Source organism: Leuciscus leuciscus (assembly GCF_965113295.1).
Source record: "Leuciscus leuciscus genome assembly, chromosome: 4".
Taxonomy (NCBI): Eukaryota; Metazoa; Chordata; class Actinopteri; order Cypriniformes; family Leuciscidae; genus Leuciscus; species Leuciscus leuciscus.
In genome coordinates this window covers 12,326,339-12,347,553 of record NC_138728.1, presented here as the reverse complement: position 1 = coordinate 12,347,553, position 21,215 = coordinate 12,326,339, and the positions used below count along the sequence as shown (strand labels likewise).

General features: G+C 35.6%; 2 protein-coding genes across 12 annotated transcripts in view; one reads left to right on the top strand and one right to left on the bottom strand.

The window, feature by feature from the left end:
- The window catches only part of abcc9 (ATP-binding cassette, sub-family C (CFTR/MRP), member 9), a 39,477-nt gene extending 23,294 nt beyond the window's left edge, over positions 1 to 16,183 (bottom strand). For 8 of the 11 annotated variants that reach the window (XM_082166677.1, XM_082166679.1, XM_082166680.1 and 5 more), the window contains exons 1-17: positions 14,350 to 14,608; positions 12,963 to 13,131; positions 11,810 to 11,951; positions 11,605 to 11,726; positions 11,197 to 11,363; positions 10,075 to 10,317; positions 9,770 to 9,958; positions 7,509 to 7,679; positions 6,395 to 6,550; positions 6,170 to 6,304; positions 5,922 to 6,084; positions 5,706 to 5,746; positions 5,477 to 5,619; positions 5,288 to 5,402; positions 2,688 to 2,789; positions 1,281 to 1,353; positions 113 to 218 (exon numbers count right to left, since the gene is read on the bottom strand). In XM_082166677.1, the coding sequence (XP_082022803.1) occupies positions 113 to 218; positions 1,281 to 1,353; positions 2,688 to 2,789; positions 5,288 to 5,402; positions 5,477 to 5,619; positions 5,706 to 5,746; positions 5,922 to 6,084; positions 6,170 to 6,304; positions 6,395 to 6,550; positions 7,509 to 7,679; positions 9,770 to 9,958; positions 10,075 to 10,317; positions 11,197 to 11,363; positions 11,605 to 11,726; positions 11,810 to 11,951; positions 12,963 to 13,110 (2,216 nt within the window). In that variant the 5' untranslated portion in view covers positions 13,111 to 13,131; positions 14,350 to 14,608. Of the gene's footprint in view, positions 1 to 112; positions 219 to 1,280; positions 1,354 to 2,687; positions 2,790 to 5,287; positions 5,403 to 5,476; positions 5,620 to 5,705; positions 5,747 to 5,921; positions 6,085 to 6,169; positions 6,305 to 6,394; positions 6,551 to 7,508; positions 7,680 to 9,769; positions 9,959 to 10,074; positions 10,318 to 11,196; positions 11,364 to 11,604; positions 11,727 to 11,809; positions 11,952 to 12,962; positions 13,132 to 14,349; positions 14,609 to 15,822 lie in introns of those variants that run through there. The other 3 variants (XM_082166672.1, XM_082166674.1, XM_082166673.1) reach the window with 2 other exon arrangements.
- The window catches only part of plxnb2a.3 (plexin b2a, tandem duplicate 3), a 62,221-nt gene that overhangs the window by 18,773 nt on the left and 22,233 nt on the right, over positions 1 to 21,215 (top strand). The gene's annotated exons all lie outside the window — the stretch shown is intronic.

Below are 21,215 nucleotides of genomic sequence, written 5' to 3'. Positions count from 1 at the left end.
GAATTTGGCCCCTTTGAGTTTTAATGCCAGTCCATAATGTTCATAAACACTTCTGCAAAATAATACATGATAGTATTTGCAACAATAATTATGCAACTTTTTAAATTCTCACTTGCTCCAGAAGACTTTTCCACTGATTGTCTGCATCTCCCCAAGCATAGCCAATAGCAGGGAGGATTTCCCACAACCCACCTGGCCCACAATCATGGTCAGCTGACCTGAAGAGGGAAACGAGATGAAGGTTAATCGCAGTTTTATATGACCAGGTTTTGCCTTTACGGACAGGTTTTATTGAGGTTCACAGTCAATGGTAGATGCCCATCTGTTTCGTTGGCAAGCTAGTTAGTGCTCAGCTCAATATAATGAGGCTATCCAACCACTAAACCTGAGCCAAGACATTACGTGCTGAAAATTTGTATTTTCAATATTTTTGATTTATTTTTAGTTGGTGTATAGGGCTACCTTTTAAACAAAAACCTGCCAATATTAATGAGCCATTTTGGATCATTTTGGTTTATACAGTTGTGTACAATTTTAAAAATTGTATTCTTTGATGAATAGAAAGTTCAAAAGAAAAGCATTTATCTGAAATCTAAAGCTTTTGTAACATTAAACACTACCGTTCAAAAGTTTGGGGTCAGTAAGAATTTTAATTTTATTTTTGGGGAAAATAAATAAAATAAATACTTTTATTCATCAAGGATGAGTTAAACTGATCAAAAGTTATAGTAAAGACATTTATAATGTTAAAAAATATTCAATTTTAAATAAACGCTGTTCTTTTTAACTTTCTATTCATCAAATAATTTTGAAGGAAATTTGTACACAACTGTTTTCAACATTGATAATAATAATGAATGTTTCTTGAGCATCAAATCATCATATTAGAATGATTTCTGAAGGATCATGTGACACTGAAGACTGGAGTAATGATGCTGAAAATTCAGCTTTGATCACAGGAATAAATTACAGTTTAAAATATATTAAAATAGAAAACAGTCATTTTAAATTGTCATAATATTTCACAATATTACTATTTTTTTTATTGTTTTTTATCAAATTAATGCAGCCTTGGTGAGCAGAAGATACTTCTTTTAAAAACATAAAAAATCTTACTGACCCCAAACTTTGAATGGAAGTGTGTATGTGTATATATATATATATATATATATATGATTCGTTATAATAACATAACATAACATAATATAACATAAAACATAATAAAAAAGACAAAGCATTGATTGTAAATTAGCAGTAAATTAGTAGTAAATAGTGTGTACCTGTAGGGATTCGGATGTTGATATCCGACAACGTCGACAAGTTGCTTCCCCATGTGAAGAAACCATCATTCACCTGAATGAGACATATGACAATAACAAATATAAACAGAAACCAAGGGGGTTAGCATGATGGAAAGAAACCAGCACAAAGCAGAACTCATGTGATATGATCTTTTCATTTCTGCGCGTACAAGCTACTTCTGCCTGAAGACATTTACATCTTCTGGATGATTTCTGAATTCTATTTTCCAAATGTTTATTTATAATAATGATAACACTCCCATCCATCAGAGCAGCACAGTAGACCAGAACAGCATACTGGGAAATGGGAGAACGCTGAACAATCAAAAACATCTGTGAGAACAAGAGAGTGAGAGAGAGAAAGGGTAAAATGGGAGTAATGGTTGAGAATGACTGAAGTGAAGGAGTGTAAATGTCAGAGTAGATTAGGCCATATTCATAACAAAGTGAGTGGATGTGACAGTAGGTCACTGTGGGAGAATCCATGAGGATATGTGTATATGTGTGTTTACTAGACTCGTAAGATAAGAACCAGCGACATAAAAAAATAAAAAAACACTGGAACCAAATGATCCCATTACTTATTCATCCCAAAATCGGAACCGTTTAACACTTTTACAAAGCCCTCATTCTTACCTCATAAATATATCCATCAGAACTACTTTAGACTTAGAAGTCGTCATGGCATTCGCCGTCAGCCATGTATAAGAATCATCAATTAACTTTCAAATGTGATTTTATGTCATTTTATTTTTTAAGTGTAGTAACTAAGTTTAGGGTTATAAGAACTATTTCCAGTTTTCAAGTCATTGTCCATTAATTGTTCTTCAAAATTACAAAAAGAATCATTAATGCAGTTCAACCGAATCATTAAGTCCAATCAGAATCACAACCAGAATAATTTAATTTACGATTCCCACCGCTAGTCCAGAGGGATGGTGAAGGAAGTGGACCCTCCGGGGACCGAGAGACAGAGACGAAACCAAAAAAAATAAACACTTCAATTAATGTTCTTCTGATTTTTAGTCCTAGTTTTTTCTTCTCGTGAGAATCCCAAACTGCACTCAGAGGGAAGCTGAACCCAAACCACCATGTCTGAGAAACTGTCACAAACCCCATATGGGGGGTTTTAAACCGACTGCGAAAGGAAAGAAAATGCTCAGGAAAAAAACCCTGTGTGTATGTTAAACAAATGGGGTTTAAACACTTCCTCTAGCAGAGTAGGAGTAAAACAACCTATTGGCCGTGACTTAAAGGTTACTGGCATCTGGATGAGAACATGCAGACCCTGAGCTCTCTTAATGAACTTTCGCACGTGCTCTGCGAGCGAGAAGTGCCTGAGAATCAGTGCTGATGGGGTCTTTGGCGAGGAGAGTGACGTCTGACCTGTACAGCGACATCTTCGGTCTCCGTGGGCCGCAGCTGCCTGCGCATGGGCTGCTCGTAGTTATCCATACGATAACGCCCCTTCCTGTTGACCGCCTTTGTCTATACCATGATAAAGAGAAAAAGAGAGATTAAGGGAAAACTTAAGGAAAAAGATTCACAAATATTTTTCATCTAAATTCCTTTTAGGAGTTTGCTAAATAGCTCCTGGTCACTAGGAACTCATTCTATTGAACAGATTCTTCATATGTGACCTGCATGTTGTATCATTTTGGATCAGATAAAAATCATTTTATTATAAAATTCAATCAATGAATGTCTTTTCAGAGCTCTTTAATGTGACAGATCGCCAGTAATGTATAGTGCTATAATAAAACACATCACTAAAATTATAAATATAACATTAAGTATGTGCACTATAATATAATGAATTATATAAATTATTAATAATTAGGTTTATATTGTCTTTTTTTGTAATATTCAATATATTCTCAACCTATTATTTAATGTATATGTTTATATATGTTTGTAATATGTTTATATGTTAATATAATGTATATATTTAATTATATGATTGTAAAGCGCTTTGGGTGTACAGTAGTACATATGAAAGCGCTAAATAAATGCCTCATTCATTCATTCACTCATTCATTCATTCATTCATTCAATGTATATTTCAATAAATGTCCTAATTCTGTAAAACAAAAAAAAAACTAAAATCCAAAATAAGATTTTATGACAGCATCCATTTAAATGATTATATCTTAAGAACGGTTTGGAGTAGAAACATAGTAATTCAATAATTACGGAAGCATAAAACTCAAATGTGTTTTCTGGGTCAAAATGACCCATTTCTACTTCTGTGTTCCAGTGAAAAACTAACAGCACACAGGTTTGCAAAAACATGAGGGTGGGTAAATAATGACAGAATTGTCATTCTGGGTCAGCAAACATCATATGACTCTCAAAAGCTGCTGTCATGACCTAAAGCTAGGAACATGAGTTCAAGTTTGCATCTAGCCAAGTCATTTTCCCAGCTTAACACCATTTCCTCTCCTGGACCCCCTTCCTTCTTCCTCCTATCACAGTATATATTTCCATCCTCTCGTTCCCTCCCTTTCCTTCACCCCTTGCTCCAGCTCTCCTCCTCTCAAGGGGACGGGTAGTTATAGTTCTGTCTTATATTTGTCCTTCTCTCAGAGAACAGCTGAGGGCCACTGCAATGACCAAAAAGAGAAGCTTCTCTTCAATGCTTTTATGAGATCTTAGCTGGCTGAGGAATGACCAGCTCCCGTTTCAGCCCCATAAACGTGGGAGAGTTGTCTCTTGAGACATGACCATGTGGAGTCTCATGTTTGCGGTTATTGGAGGTCATAGAGAGAGTGATTATCTCAGTTTGAATCATTGTTTTTATCTATACTTTACAGACACAAATACAAGAAAATATTTGATGCCACAGTTGCTCTATTTGGAAAACCACCCCTGGTTAGCAAGAAACTCAACTGTTGAAATGATGTAAATAAATGAGAAATGTATTATTATTTTTCTGAGCTATCAAATTGAGGATTTTCAGCTGGAAGACAATAAAACGTGTAAAAAAATTAATAAAACCATTATTCAACCACACAGAAATGCCCTAGCAACTGCATTGCAACATGCTAAAACCACTGAAAACACCCCTGCATTTTCATCAGAAATTGTGAAAAAATTTAAAGTATTTTACATTAAAATACATTGTAACATAATTTAATTTAATTTAATTTAATTTAATCTTATTTTACTTTACTTTTTACTCTTTACTTTACTTTACTTTTAGCTCTTGCTAACCCAAATGGAGAACTTTGGCCACGTATCTTGTATGTTCTCAGTGTTTGGTGAAAAAAGTCCAGTGAGATAATAAGTTATAAACACTAATATTAATTTGTTTCTCTTTTTCAGTTACAGGGCAGGAAAAGTCCCAGTTAATCAACATATAATTTTTCTCCCCTAAAACTGATCCAAGTACATTCTATCTATTTTTAAACTTCAGAAAAAGATACTCTGATGCCAAAAATGTTCCAAAACACTAAAGATTATCACATTGCAACCCAGCTAGTTTAGGTGCTCCTTGTTCCTCATTAAGCTCTACTGAACGTTAAGGCTTGGAATTGTTTATGAGTATTGCAAAATGTGTTAAGGTGCAGTCACATTAGCGAAATGAATAGTCCATTGTCTATAGTCAATAGCGATGTATGAAGCACACCTCACACAGGAGGTCACTTTCAAACAAAGCAGCTTTCTGTTAGTCAACATGGCGAATCCGCGTGACCAACTTTGAAATCTGCATGGAAAATCTTTCGCTTTCACATGAAATTCCAGATCACGTGGATTCCTATTGAAATGACAGGATTTTCACAACTGTTTCAGTGGGTTCAATTCACCATTCGTTGACAAACTTGAACCCATTGCAATATCTACGTGGAGAAATCTTTCACCCTTACGTGAAATTCCCGATCGCACTGATTTCTACTTGAAATTACTGGATTTCGCCCATAAATGTTGCCGAACAATGGTAAATGTGACCACACTTTTAAGGTGCAAATTTGCATGTGAATACTCACATCCCCTTGGTATTTGTATTTCTTTCCGACCTCTAGAGGCATGGACATATCTCCGTTTCTCCAGCTGTCATCTCCAATCTCATCACTTTGCAGGAATTCGCTGAGTTTCTGTACACTGCAGATACAAATCAGATGATCATATCCTTACAAAGAAGCCAATATGAAGCAATGTTGGAGTTAGCAACATACCTAACAAGGGCCTTGACGGCAAACCTGACCACCGTGGACAACAGGAAGAGTGGCGTGACCAGAATGTGGAATAGAGCCAAAGAGGCAAACGCCTTAGCTGGACTGAGCCTGACCTCTTCAATATAGGCGTGTGTGACAAAGGTCTACAAAAACAAGATACAAGATCACATATGGTCTACATGTTGGATAAAATACAACTGATTGAAGCCTGTAATGATGAATATCTTACCGCCAAAACTGCAGCAATGGGGATGGCGGCATTCAAAAATACTGTGGAGATAAAGAGGGACAGAACTATTTTTTCAGCCGTGAACAACAAACCAAAGAACCAAATTAGAACCAAATAGTTAAACAAATGAGAATATGGGTTGGGGTTGGGTAATAACAAGGGGAGGGGTTTATGCATGTGGGCGGGGCATATGATGGAAGGAGGAGCTTGTCATACTGGACATTGATGTGTAGAGGGCGAAAGTCTTGAGACTGGTCAGCTCTTTTCCTCGGGTCTCTTCCACACGGTCACAGAAGATGTTCTCCCATGCATAGAGCTTCAGGAGCTTTATTCCTTTCAAAATCTCTGTCGTCTTTTTAAGACGGTCTGTCGAGTGGTCCTGAGGAAATATTTAGAAGTCACAAACATGAGCTTGTTGGTGTGTTGACAACACGCACATGCACAAAGGTGTAGGTGAAGCTCACCAGCGTGCTCTTCTGTGTGTCTGCCAACTTAGTAGCGATGAGGTACTGAACCGGGGCCAGCAGCAAAATGACACCGGCCCCTATCAACGCGCTGTCACCCAACAAATAATATAGCAGGATCACTCCCATAATGATCTATGAACAGAAATAAGATGGGTTTTTTTTGTTTGGGGACACAGATGCTGTTGATTTATCTGCTTCAGAAGTGTTTTCACTATGAAATACCTGAACTGGCATGGCCCACAGGTTGGGGCATAAGAAGAGAAACCACATGAGCTGATTGGTTTCTATGGCAACAAGATTGTTGATCTGGCCGAGCGTCATCTCTCCCATGGACATGTTTGATGTAGAGAGACGCAGTATTTTATTGTAGATCATTGCCTAGAGGATGAGATCCAACATGTGAATCACAAAAAACTTTAACGTTTAACTTTAATGTAATTCGTCTTGTTATTTAATCTTTATGTGAGCATTTTTGTTAGCTTTTGGTTTTTAAAAATATTTCTATTCAGCTCCATTTTTTTGGGAGTTTTAGTTTAAGTTATTTAAGTACTTTAACTTACTTTTTTTTATCAATTTCAATTTATCATTTTTACCCATTTCAATTTATTTTATTTCAACTTCATTCCAATTACCAAAAACTTTTAGTAGTTTTAGTTTTAGTTTTAGTTAACAATAACAACACTGACAGTAATATAATCAAATTGAATAGGACAAAGTAGAATAGAATAGAAAAGAATAGAATAATTGGAAATATAATTGAAATGAACAGAATGATGTAGAATAGAATAGCATAGAATAGAATAGAATGAACTGAATAAAATTCAATAGAAGCGAGTTGAAAGAATAAAACAGACAGAATATTAGACGAAGTTGAGTAGAAAAGAATAATGGGACAAAATAGAGTAAAATAGAAATGAACAGGAAAGAGCAGAAAATAATAGATCAAGGCATAATAGAATAGATTAGAACAATTGGAAATATAATTGAAATGAACAGAATGTTGTAGAATAGAATAGCATTAAATAGAATAGAATGAACTGAATAAAATTCAATAGAACCGAGTAGAACGAATAAAACAGACAAAATATTGGATGAAGTTGAGTAGAAAAGAATAATGGGACAAAGTAGAGTAGAATAGATTTGAACAGGAAAAAGCAAAATAAAATAGAATATAATTCACTTTCCTAATAAGGAAAGAATTTGTTTTATACACATATTTTTGTATTACACAATACAACTTGACATGAGCAGTACAGGCTGATAAATATGAAATAAATATAAATCTCTCTGACAAATCTCTCCATGTTTGACTTCCAGTAAACTCTACAAAACTTACAAGCAGTGCCCCGCGCAGGTTAATGCCGGTTTCTATTGTGACGTAGTAGGAGGCCTGCAGGAATGTTCTCTGCAGCACGAGTGCCAGGAACAGCAGAACAGCTAGAACCGACGTATTCTGCAGCAGCTCAGTGGAAGACATGAAGTAAACCCCGAGAGTCATGTTCCCTGCCTGACGGGACATAAACAGAGTATGAACACACACACATAATACATAACAACACTTTGGCATTTCAGCCCTCATGATGTCATACACAAGCACACACTAAAATAAAGAGAAGGAGTCACTTAAACAGTGTCGCTGGCAGCAACATGTGTGTGTGAGAGAGAGTGTGATGTGAGTGGGGAATTTTCCATGTCACACAGATATGCACGTCTGTTCTGGCTTCATTTTGTCACTCACACACATATACAGTGACTCCAAAAAGTGTCAAGTGTGACATTTAAGACACACTTGAAACTGCATAAATGTCATTGCATTGAAAACAAAATTTCAAACTATCAGCATTTTTTTTTTAAAGAAAGATAGCACAATTCTTTCTTTTTTTTAATCACAAAAACAGGGTTGTTAGGGTTCAAATTATAATTATATATTATGTATTTTAATATTTAAATATTTATATTTAACATTTTAATTATTAAATGTATTTGAAGGAACTCTCTTATGCTTACCAAATCTGCATTTATTTGTGTACAGTAAAATGGCAATATTGTGAAATATTATTAAAATTTAAAATAACTGTTTTCTATATTAATATAGTTAAAGATTTCAAATATTCCAGTGATGGCAAAGCGGAATTTTCAGCAGGCTTCAGTTACATGATCCTTCAGAAATCATATATATATATATGCTGATTTGGTGCTCAAGAAACATTTCTTATTATTATCAATGTCGAAAATGGTTGTACTGCTTAATATTTTTATAAATAAAAAGCAATAGAACAATTTTTTCAAATAGACTTTTTTGTAAGTGTCTTTTTATCGGTTCATTTAACAAAAATTTTTTTTAACAGTAGTGTGTATATTGTTCAAAATTAAAACAAAAAGTAGCTGGACGTAATGCATTGATGTCATGCCTCATGAGACTGTATTTTCAGGCGCACATGACATCATGGTCATCTGAGCAGGGAGAACAATTGAGAATAATCTAATAATTGCTGTCATCTCAAGGCGATGACATACGGTTCTCTCATTAATAGCACTGACGCCTCTGTGACATCACATAGGAAGTGATGAATGGCAAGGCAAAACAGAAGACATCAGACTGTAGATCATTCTCTACAATACTGTCACGTATTGCACTCATACATACAGTCTAATTAGTAGCATAACCACTAGCCCAATATCTGCAGCAAATCATTTAACTGACAGTTATTTGAACAACATCCTAAATGATTTAACAAGGCACGTTGTGAATGGGCTCCAAAGTAAGTGAGATAATATCAAAGTGCTGTGAGACAGTGCCTGGATTATGATATATTTCCATTACATTAGTTGCGTAGTTGTCTTTTTCACTCCATTTCCCAGTTTTATCATCACTCCGGTATGTATTTGGGATTGACCATCGTTTTTACTCTCGCATTGCCCTGTTCGTATACAACAGCTTAAATGTCTTGTATACTGTCCGTGTGAAAAAATAACCAAAGCAAAAAACATTTTCTTTCTTAGTATTTTTGTCTTGTTTTGCTGGTACATTTGTACCAGTGCAAATGAAGATTGAGAAGCAAAATGACTTAAGTATCAGCTGTGTTTTCTTAATTTTTTGGTAACACTTTTCTATGAAGCCCCATTCGTTTATAGATGAACTAACATTAACTGAGAAATACATTCGTTACAGTATTTATTCGTCTTTGTTAACGACAGTTACTTAATAAAAATACTGCATTGTTAGTTTATGCTTAACTCTAGGTCTATTAAATATCATTAAGATATATCTCTTGTGAATGTACTAGTAAATTTTGAAATACAAAATTCACTTTAATTTAACTAAGATTCAAATAAAACTAAAACTTGAATAAAACCCCATTGGCAAATGTATTGTTACATAAAGAATACAGAAGAATATCTTATCTATTTTTGCTTCTCAGGTAAATGTACAGTATTTTGAAATGTATCTTAGAATGTTTTGTACTGGAAAACAAGACAAAAGTTTTTTGACAAGAGTTTTCCATTCTCACTATACCTTGAATAGCGACAGTAACCATACTGATAAGATGGCGACACACGTGAGACAAGCACTCCAGAATGGGACGAAACACACACCTCATTCGTCTTGTCAATCTCTGTTGAGGTATTCAGGTGTTCCACAATCCCAGAGATGCAGAGTGGCCCGGCAAAGCCCAGCAGGTCCGCCATGTACCGGAAGGTGCTGCTGAGGAGGATTGACCCCCCAAAGGCCCGGTACATGGATTTCCAGATGGATGGGGATTTTTCTGGGTCCTCTGTGTTCTGCTGTCAAAATTTGAAAAGCAACGAGGTGCTGGTTAACCAAGTCTTCATTACTTCTGTATGTCATCAGATTATAAATGATAATATTTGCTCTTAAACCTGTGATAGTCTGCACATACCCTCTGTTCCTCATAGGAATCCTTCAGACGCAGATAGTTGGTCAAGGCCCTCATTGCGATAGGAAGTTTGCCGATCTTCTTCAGCTCAATGGGTCTCTTATGGGCTCCAATGATGAGCGGGTTCATCCACCAATATGTTGCCTTGGAGAGAAGGTTGACGAATGGCTGGAGGAATCGGACGCCCAAGTCCTGCAAGTCTTCTGGGGGCTTCACCCTCTGGGGGTTTGCAAAGAACACGTACTTCTGCAGGTAAGACAAAAATGAAAATACGGGAGGCTTGTTAATACAATTACTCACCTGTGTTTTGGATGTTGGATTTTGATTTCATGTTCACTTTAACTACTTGAACAGCTAGACTAACTTAGTCAACCAGAAAGGATGTTGGTCAAGCAGATTTGATCCGCCTGACCAGCACAAACCAACTTGGACCAGTATAGAAATCTGTGCCAGTCCAAGCTGTTTTTTTCAGCAGGTTAGCAACTCTTTTTACAATTATAAAACTGTCTACAATACAATTTTTTGAACAATAATCTGCCTTAAATAAGTGGATCAAATTAGAGGCATATTGAAACAATAAAATAATCTGCCTTAAATTAGTGGATAAAAAAGAAAAGAAAAGAAAATAATCTGCCTTAAATTAGTGGATCAAATAAAAGGAATATAGAAAAAAGAATAGAATGAAATAAAATTAGTGGATCAAATTAGAGGCATATATACATAAATACAATTAAATGAATTCTGCCTTAAGTTAGTGGATGAAAAATTTAATTGAATTAAATTAAATTGAATTAAATTAAACTTAATTTAATTTAATTAGTGGATCAAATAAAAGGAATATAGAAAAAATAATAGAATGAAAAGATTAAATATAATAAAATAAAATAAAATAAAATAAAATAAAAAACAAAATAATGGATATGGAAATTAATAATAATGGAATAATGGAAATTAGTGGATAAAATAAAGTGAATATAGAAAAAAACAATAGAAATAAAATAAAATTAGTGGATCAAATTAGAGGCATATAATTTTATTTTTTTTATAAAATAAAAATAATACAATTAATAAAAAAATAAGAAATAAAAATACATAAATTTGCCATGTGACCCTAGATGAACTCACTCTGACTCTGATAACGTTGATCTCGACAGCCATGAGCAGGCCGTACAGGACCACGAGCAAAGCTGTGATACAGAAACGGAGATGTTGCACCCCCAAGCTCGCCTCTGCAAACTTCCATAACTTTATCATCTTGGTGATGAAAGCCAGAATCCAGTAAATAAATAAAGCTGTGAAAGTATTTCTGAGGTTAGGTCTCATTCTCATTCAGAATCCCAAGGACAGAAACTAAATTTGATAATAGCTAAAAATATGGATCGACCATTACATGTTGCCAAGCAACAGACAGAATGAAAGTGTTTTATGTAAATTAGAGGACCCAGACCAACTGTTGCAAGTTATGTAAGTAATGAAACAACCACACTCAGCTGCCAGCATCACATTTGAATAGTGAAATGGCCATTGACTTACCAAGCAGCAGTTTGGGGAAATTGGCTGTTTCTATATTGTGATAATATACGACTGATGTCGTGGCCGCTATGAAGCCCATCAGCGCTGGCATGAAGAGGTGCAAGTGATTGGACTCCATCTCCCTGAAATAATCCATTTATACACAAAGACATGAACATAAATGCATAGCGTTCGGTCATAAACACACAAATAAACTGAAACCCACGTATTGGAGACGATTCCCTCTGCGATCTCGCACACGTGCACAAACAGCAGTGTGAAGGTGAGGATCCAGCGCAAGTTGTGGCCTGGGAAGTGCAGCCAGGTGTTATGGTGGATCTGCACCTTTGAACTCTGGCTACCCCAGCCTGGACACAAAAACATGCCCTCCATCACTTCAACATATCTTTATTTTCAAATGTATTATCTGAACCACGTGTTGAGAGGCTGGCAGGCATCAGAGACTTGTGAACATGTCTGGCAGCATGAAACTTGTTTTATAATGGTGTCATTTTATTATTCCCTTGTGTTTTCTAATATAACATACAGTTAACAATTACTTTTTCCTAGACGTTTGTTAATCAGCATTTTGTTTCCGTCTCCGCCTGTCTCGTTCATTCGTTGTTTTCCTTTCTTTGGCTAATAGTGTAATAATTCTTCTATAGGAAAAATTTTTTTCATTATGAGATAGGGTATAATGCTTACAGACCGAATGAGGAATGGCAGTGACACCATTACGGCGTCAGCGTAAAGGACTTTGCCAAGGTTTGAGTAAAGGCTCTTAGGGGAACTGATACAGATAATGAATTGGCCCAAGTAGGTCTGATAACGTGTCTAGGTCCCACAGCTTCTGATGACATGACGGATGTCATAAACAACCAGGGCGTCACAATTTAAGAATCAACTGATTTGGAATTGAAACTGAATTGGCTACACCCCAGAGGAAGTTGAATTGGAATGACAAGAACAGGATTTCTTATAACTGTAATACTAAGAAATTCACACATCACACAACAGGTGCTCAGTTTAAGCTTAATGTTGTGTGGCTCCATTCGCTCTGGTGAAATAATAAATAAATAGAAATTATATAACTTAAAATAATAAAAAAAACAATAAAATAATATCTAATATCTATATCTATAATAAAATAATAATTGTTATTATAATACTGTATAGATATATATACTCACTCACACAATATTTCCCCCCCTGTTTAACCACACCTATTCTCTTACAATCCTTCTTAACTTCTTTATGGATAATTCATTTGAAAAGACAGTCTGTATTCAATTCTGAATGGAACTAAAAAATTCTATGTCACAAACTGCAAAGCATGTGCATGGTTATCGGACAGGGATAAAAGACAAGGGCATTCATACCAATGAAGAGGATAGGGAAGGTGATGAAGAGAAGAAATACATGAGGGACGAGGTTGAGGGCGTCCACGAAGCAGCCATTTTCAAGGACTCCATTGTCCACACTGTAGGCACCACTACCCCTGTCGTTCCCACAGAAAGACAAGGCCATGTCACCTGTGTCTAAAAGAGCCTGGACATGATTAAAAAAAAAAGAAAAAAAAAAAAGGAAAGGTTGAGGTTAGATTTGAACATATAGCATTCAAAGAAGTTAAATGTAACCCAAAAAAATAAGACATGTAATAAAAATAAATCAAGTGTGCATTTAACCTTACTTAGCTTTGAGCCCAAACTGACAGCACTGAAAGCAGTATTCCTGTTGTTATTATTACCTATGAGGTCTGGCATTGTATTTGACTACATTTAGTCACTGCTGCCAATCAGTTTAAGAGCAGGATTAACAAACCCTGCAGTGCCTGTACCCATCAGCTATCTCATTTACCAAAAAAAGTTGAATTTCTCATTCAGGAGAGCTGCATTATACAACACCACAACCAGTAATGTTTGCTTATGAGGAATATACTCTGGTAGATTGAAGCTTGATTGATGCTGTTTGTCCTCCGGTGACCCATCAGTGTGGGGTTTTTTTGGGCAAAGGATTATTTTTGTCAAACCTATTTTAATTATTTTAACATTTTTCAATTATATTAAAATATCTATATTATGTTTCCATTATATCATCATGATATCATATATATATATATATATATGACATATATCTCACCACATTGGAAGAAAAATCTTTTTTTTATTTATGTATATGTCGCTGAAATGATAGTTGTCTTTCAATTCAAATGGACACTTATCGGCGTGTACGTGATATTTCTTTTTTATAAATGCCAACATTATTAGCATATAATGCTAAATGCTGTGAAAGCATTCAATAATGCAACCAAATGGATCCGATAAAAGGGGCTACCGAGAAAGAGAGTGGCATTCAGAGGGTCACGTGATCACAACACCAAGAGGCGAACCTCCATGTAAAATAAAACTGATTTTATTAAGCTACTGATATGCCAGGGCTCTTCACACCATAGTTTTATAACAATTACTAAGATACTCTAGGACTTAAAACTCATGTATGGTCTTCTTGATAATATTAACAAACAAGGTCTTGTTTGAGATGAAATTACGTGAATTACAAAGTAAATAGCCATGGCAAGTGTATTAAATAGAATAGTCTCCTGTAACAAACTCATTCATACTCATCGCTTTACATCGCTTTCAAATCCTTCCAGATGCTCATTGACAGCCTGACGTTGTCTTTTCTCAACTTTTAATTGGCATGAATATACATAAAATAGTAAAACCCACAGTGACAGTCATATATGATTATTAAACAATCACTTACCGGAGTTATTGCTCTGCTTTAGAAGCTTTTCATGCCCGTTGCCTGGTGTTAGAGAGAGTATTTTTAGCTGCGGAGTATCAGCTGCTCATGGTCTCGCTCTCCCTCTTGCTCTTGGATCGTATTTCCAAACTTGAACAGGAATGTTGGCATGAATATGGACCGTCCTGAGAAAATAGAGATCGACTGTGACACTGTGGCTGCGTCTCAAAACCTTGCGAGATGCCTGCAGTGCCTACACAGGGTGATGCCCGAACGTGATGTCTAGGTAAGCAGAGGGAGAGTAAAACACAAGAGTTGAGACAGATAGTAATGTTTCAATTTATATTATATAAATGATAACAAATAAGAACAAAATTGATTGAATAAATACATTTTCAATATTTACTTAAAATTAAAATTATTATTTGCATCTGTAGATGTCTTGATGCAATTTAATAGGTATAATATAAATGTATACCTAACAGGTATTTAACAGAATTATTATTATTTTTACATAGGCTAATTTAAAAATGTAACAAAAAACATTAAAACAATTTATTCAATTTTTTTTATTTAATTTCTGATTAATTCCTAATGAATATTTTATTAAGTGAGTCCAACATTATGTCAATAAACAGTTACATTTTACAACCACATCCTGTCCAAGTACACCTTTTGCTCACTCAGTTTCCGGAATAGTGCTTCAGTCCAAGTTGTTTTCCCAGCATGCACAGGGGCATGAATGGTTATGGTAGCATCTTTGACAGTTTGCCAGTTTCTCATCATGTTTAGTATTTTCTTTTCTTGTGGATGTCATTGCTCTATTCATTTTTATTTTTATTTTTGGCCCCAGGAGTGTTTATGTGCACATGCATTTTCCTATCCGTGTACATTATTAAAAAAAGAGATACTTATTAATAAACAGTCAAAACATAAACAATAGAATATAACTCTTTAAGATGATTCAGTCTAATGTTTCTAGAGTTACTTTATTACAATTAAAAAAAATTATTTAGTTTTATTTTTGCTCATTTGACATGATTCACGTATAAGGAACTCATGTGATGTTACTAACTCAATTATAAACATAGTAGCCTATGTGTAATGTCGTTCATAATTTGTTACCACGTTTTTGAGTAGGCTAAATAGCATACTGTACAGTGTCGTCTACTCTACACCGAAGTCACATGGCTATTGCCTCGGTAAAACAAGTTTACCTGACAAAAAAAAAAAAACGAAATGAAATTTAATCTCGATTTAACCTTTTACAAAACGGCATATCTCTACATGAGCCCAGTGACAAATCCATGTTATTCAGTTTATGAAAATACGACCGAGCGTCAAAATACAATTATAATGCAACGTAACAATTACATATCCATAGAAGGCCATTGCAAATAAGACAAAGCAGTGAGCGTCATTCATCAACCTTTTGGATTTGAATTAGTTAATTTAAGATGTAGGCTAATGCGCTAAGGTTGCGGACACACTCACCTAGATGCCTCCGATTGTAGTTTTTGTCATCGATACTTGCCGTAAACCCGCTCCGACATCAGATAGACACTGAACACGATGGTTGTTGTATCTCCGTGTCCTTTCGGTATTGAAGAAAGCGCGCATCAGTGCTTCGGCATAGCGTTGCTATGGCGTCAGATATAAAGGAGGGATGCCCGTGCACGAGCGTGTCTCCTCCTGATGTAGGTCACATTAACGGGACCGTACCGAAGATTCAGTGGCAGGTGCAAAATACTCAATAAACTAAAGAGGGTTTACTGGTGGCTCGGTAGCTAAAAGAAAGAGAGAATGTGGAATATGTGGTCCATTACGGCACATAAGCAACTCAAAATGATGCATAATGATTTCATTCACTAGGGGGGTGTGTAGATTTCGTTTATGGACCCAGGACCTCTATAGGCTAGTGGCAATACAATCAAAAAACAGTCTGAATACAGCACTGTATTCTCAAGGCAGTTTACTCTTAGTTTGCTGCATGATTTTCTTTTAATGACCCTCCAAAATATTAACCATATCAGCTCAATGCGGTTTCTTTTCTTTAGGGAAGAACAGTCTTGTGGGAGTTGTAGTTTTTTATTCACGTTTGTAGTTTTGCTACAAATTCTATCTATCTATCTATCTATCTTTCTATCTATCTATCTATCTATCTATCTATCTATCTATCTATCTATCTATCTATCTATCTATCTATCTATCTATCTATCTATCTATCTATCTATCTATATATCTATCTATCTATCTATCTACCTACCTACCTACCTACCTACGGTTTCTTTTCTTTAGGGAAGAACAGTCTTGTGGGAGTTGTAGTTTTTTATTCACGTTTGTAGTTTTGCTACAAATTCTATCTATCTATCTATCTATCTATCTATCTATCTATCTATCTATCTATCTATCTATCTATCTATCTATCTATCTATCTATCTATCTATCTATCTATCTATCTATCTATCTATCTATCTATCTACCTACCTACCTACCTACCTACCTACCTACCTACCTATCGTCTGTCTGTCTGTCTGTCTGTCTGTCTGTCTGTCTGTCTGTCTGAACTCCCACAGCCCCAGCAATAAGGCTAAAGTACCCCATTATTAATAACAAACCACAAATGGTTTGTGTTAATTTTAGAAAAACATACGTGCGAAATAGCACATATGTGACAAATGTCACACAGATTTATACAGTTTTTCTCAGTCGCTTTGGTGCATTTCTCACATCACTATTTACATTTGCACAACAGTTAATGCAGTTCTCAAAACAATTAGTACAAACTGCAAAACCTAGTTGATAACCTGCAAAAGCGTGTCACTTGCTCAAAATGGACAGCTCATTCCTCAAAAGCAAGTATTCATGTCAATGAAAGTGTCAGTGTCATCAAGATGAAAAGTCCTGACACCATTGTTTATGAACAAGAAGCGTGTCACTTGCTCAAAATGGACAGCTCATTCCTCAAAAGCAAGTATTCATGTCAATGAAAGTGTCAGTGTCATCAAGATGAAAAGTCCTGACACCATTGTTTATGAACAAGATAGTAAAATGGCTTTGTCATGTTTTCATTATGACAGTTTACTCTGTAAATGTTTTCCAATGCAAAAAAGTCAGATCTTGGTGACACTACCTGAAAATGCTCAAGACAGCACTATATACTATTTGCACAGCCATTTGAAAAATACAGTAAAGTTACAAATTACTGTATTTAGTGAGGTAACAGTGAGTACAAGACACTGAATATGTATGTTTCACATTTTTACTGCATATGCTCTTTGCAATTCTAATTTGTTCACAGCATTGTGCAAAAGAAAAAATATACCCTTATTTACAACAAACATAAACTCCCTTTGGGTAGAGCTGTGCACAACTGGAAACAATATTGCAGTACATATTGGAACTGAACATACAACATACATAGTACTGTAATCATTCATGCACATCCAGACGTTCCTCTCTGTCTGAAAGCTGAGATTCACCTGAGAGAAATTGTTCAATTTAGGAGACATTTTCAGGGGGAAAAAAGATTTTAAAATATTTGTAAAATTTGCTTGACAGATTTTGACAACTAGTTCAACATTTTTGTATGTAATGACTCAAGCAATGAAATGAGGACTATTAGTTTTATATGGAATGACTATTCAGCATTCATAAGTATAGTTAATTTTGACTGACATGACGTAAGCAAATGATAATGTTATAAAACAGCAGAGAGTTGTATGAAAGCAATTGATGCATGTCCAAAAGCATTTGCAATTTGTTGGAAGGAATGAGAAACTGCTACTATGATGTGCACAAATTACTAAATGTTGTGGAGGTTGAACTAACTGTTGTGCAAATGTAAATAGTGATGTGAGAAATGCATCAAAGCGACTGAGAAAAACTGTAAACTCATTTGTTGGTTTACTTTCCTTATAAATGAACTGAACATATCATTAGATTAATCACAATAGTCTGTTAGTTTTTGTTTTATAGGCTTTGGATAAGCAGAATGAAAATGTTGACCACTGGGATAAATGTCCCCTTTGTTGGCGTGTGCAAAATGTTAAGGGTCTTCAAAGCCACTGACTGACTGATGCTGGGACTTCATGGGAAGCAGGACCTCCATTCCAGAGGGACAGACCTCAAAGGTCACAGATGGTTTGGAGACTGAAGTGTGATGAGAACTGCTGCAGGGTGAATGTGCATGTATATGACTGAGGGAAGTGAGGGTGTGTGAGAGGTTGAAGAAGCGCTGGGTTTGTATGGGGATTATGGAAAGTGAGCGTGTGTGAGCGTGTGTGTGCAAACAGTCACTTCCCCTGTTTTTCCCTAGAGGCCAGAAGGGATCAGTCCTAACCCAGCCTCTCCCCCACAGGGAGTAGTACAGGATGCAGCCCATGTGTGAGCCATCAAAGGCCCTGTGGTGACACCCAGAGCCTGGGACGAGGTGCTGTGACTGGGGACAGAGTGGTGCATTTGAGGCTGAAGGATTCTGGAGGCCAGGGGGTCAAACACAACTTCTTTGAGAACATTTCAGTTTCCCATAACTAAGCTGAGAATCGGCGGTTTCCACACGTATGCATGTGGCGTCATCAAATGAGACATAAAGCATAGAGACAATTAAGTTATTCCTATTTTCCCCTTGAATCTGTGATTATTTCACTATAATTAGCCTATCTAAAAAAGTATGTAGCCTATCGCAATATTCAATTTGTGATATTTGTGTTGTAAGAGTAGTATTATGTCTTCTATTACAAATGTACAGTATTTAAATTTATTTTAATGCTAGTTGACCATCTTGGACCATGCATCAATTGACCAGCTTGGACCTTGCTTGAACCAGCAGTAATTACCAGCTTGGAATAACCTGAAGAGCAGCATGGATCAGCTAATGACCAGATTAAACCAGCTAATGACCAGATTAAACCAGCTAATGACCAGCTTGGACAGGCTGAGGACCAGCTTGGACAGGCTGAGGACCAGCTTGGACCAGCTAATTACCAGAGTGGACTAGCTAATAAAGCTTTAACCAACTAATAATAACTAGCTTGAACTAGCTAATGACAAGATTCAACCAGCTAGAAACCAGCTTCTATAAAAAAACAACCAGCATAAGATTTTCCAACAGGCTTGACATTTAAAAAATTAGTTTCTGGGGGGAAACTTACAGCACATGGAGAATCATAACCTCAGTGCTGACATTAATTCTGGGACTGGGACATTGGGAGACCTTTATGAGTGGGACATCCACAGGAAATGAAGCTTATCTTTTATATAACTAAATAAATGGAAAATGATGATGTCTTTCATTGAGTTGCTTGTGAAATCAAAGAAAGAAAGTGAGGGTTTATTTCAGCTCTAATGTAACGCTTGAGCTGACTCAGTGTTGTCACTTGGCTCAGTGTGCTGGGTTCTTTGAGGTGGTTAGAAAAGGACAGGAAGTCTTTTACACGTCCCAAGCATCATGCGTAATTTATTAACTCAATAATCAACATAAATACAGAGAGACAGATGAAGGGGGAAGCTGAGAAAATGACAAGTGAAAGAGTGGGAACATGAAACTGCACACGTACCTCTATTAAATAAACAGTCTCTCTCCCTCGCTCTATGTGTAAACTGTCACGGTATAATCGTTAAGGTACTTTCACATAAACAGCCCTATACAATAAACAGACCCAGACTGCAATGTTAGTTTAAACTATGATTAAACACTTGCACTTGCTAACATAGACCCTACTTTCCTTTACTGTGTTGGCATGGATGCTAATGCTAGCATTTTCCTCAAACTGCACCTTTTGGACTTTTGTTTTTATGTGGTAAATGTGTGCACAACAGGACATGTGAGACAGAATGGGGGAAAAGAGAATGGATTGTCTATAGAAATAGAAGAAGAAGAAGAAGAAGAAGAGCAGTCCCATAGAAAATACCAATTTGTTTGTTTATATCTACAGTAGATGCCAGACGCTGGACAACTCAGGTGCACCTATGCCTAAATTAGTGCCTAAGTTAATGCCAAAGTTAGCATAAATGCAGGCAGATCAAGTGCTTCAAGTAATTCATTGGAAGGTGGAACTAGCTTATTGTTTATAAAATTGTTGTTCCAAGACTTACAGAATGACATTAATGATTATAGGCTAGATCTCTTTGTTTCTTTGGCCTTGATGACATTTTAAAACGACAATATACTGTCACCTAGTGGTTTGACACTCAAAGTACACTGTTGCAACCAACATATTGGCAAAAAACATTTTCTTACGATGTTCAAAGTAAAAAAAAAAAAAAACAATAAAAAAATTAAAAAGTGATATATATATTAAAAACTATAGTTACATAATTATAAGTAGTTTTAAAATAATTATAATGATTAAAATCTATGCAAACTGTTAGCAAAAACTAGCCTATATTTTCCCCCATATGTAACTAAATAAAGCCAGAATATATTTTTAAGATGTAGATTTTGTAATTTTAGTGCTTAAACTTATTTATTTCAGTTAGTCGTCAAGGAACAAGTTTAACTGTATATTTTTCATCTAATAATTATATATATATATATATATATTTTTAAGCTTTATTTCAATTTTAAGTAATTTTAAGTGAATGATTTTAAATGATTTTGTTTCTAGTTTTAGTGAACAATAACAACACTAATTCCAAACCCTTCTCTGCTTACTCAGCTGTGTTCATGGACTCCAGCGCTTCTAGAGTGATGGATACACCAAGGTTGCTGTTAATTGAGACAAAAAAGTGAGTTTCAAAAAGTGCAATCATTTCCTCACAAAAAAACAATGTTCTTGTTAGCTGGTTATTCAGTGTTCCACTGCCAAAGTAATTTGTTATCCTGGGGACAGCAGCACAACCCCATTATGATAAAAAAAAAAAAACATATTTTCAACTTCTAAAGG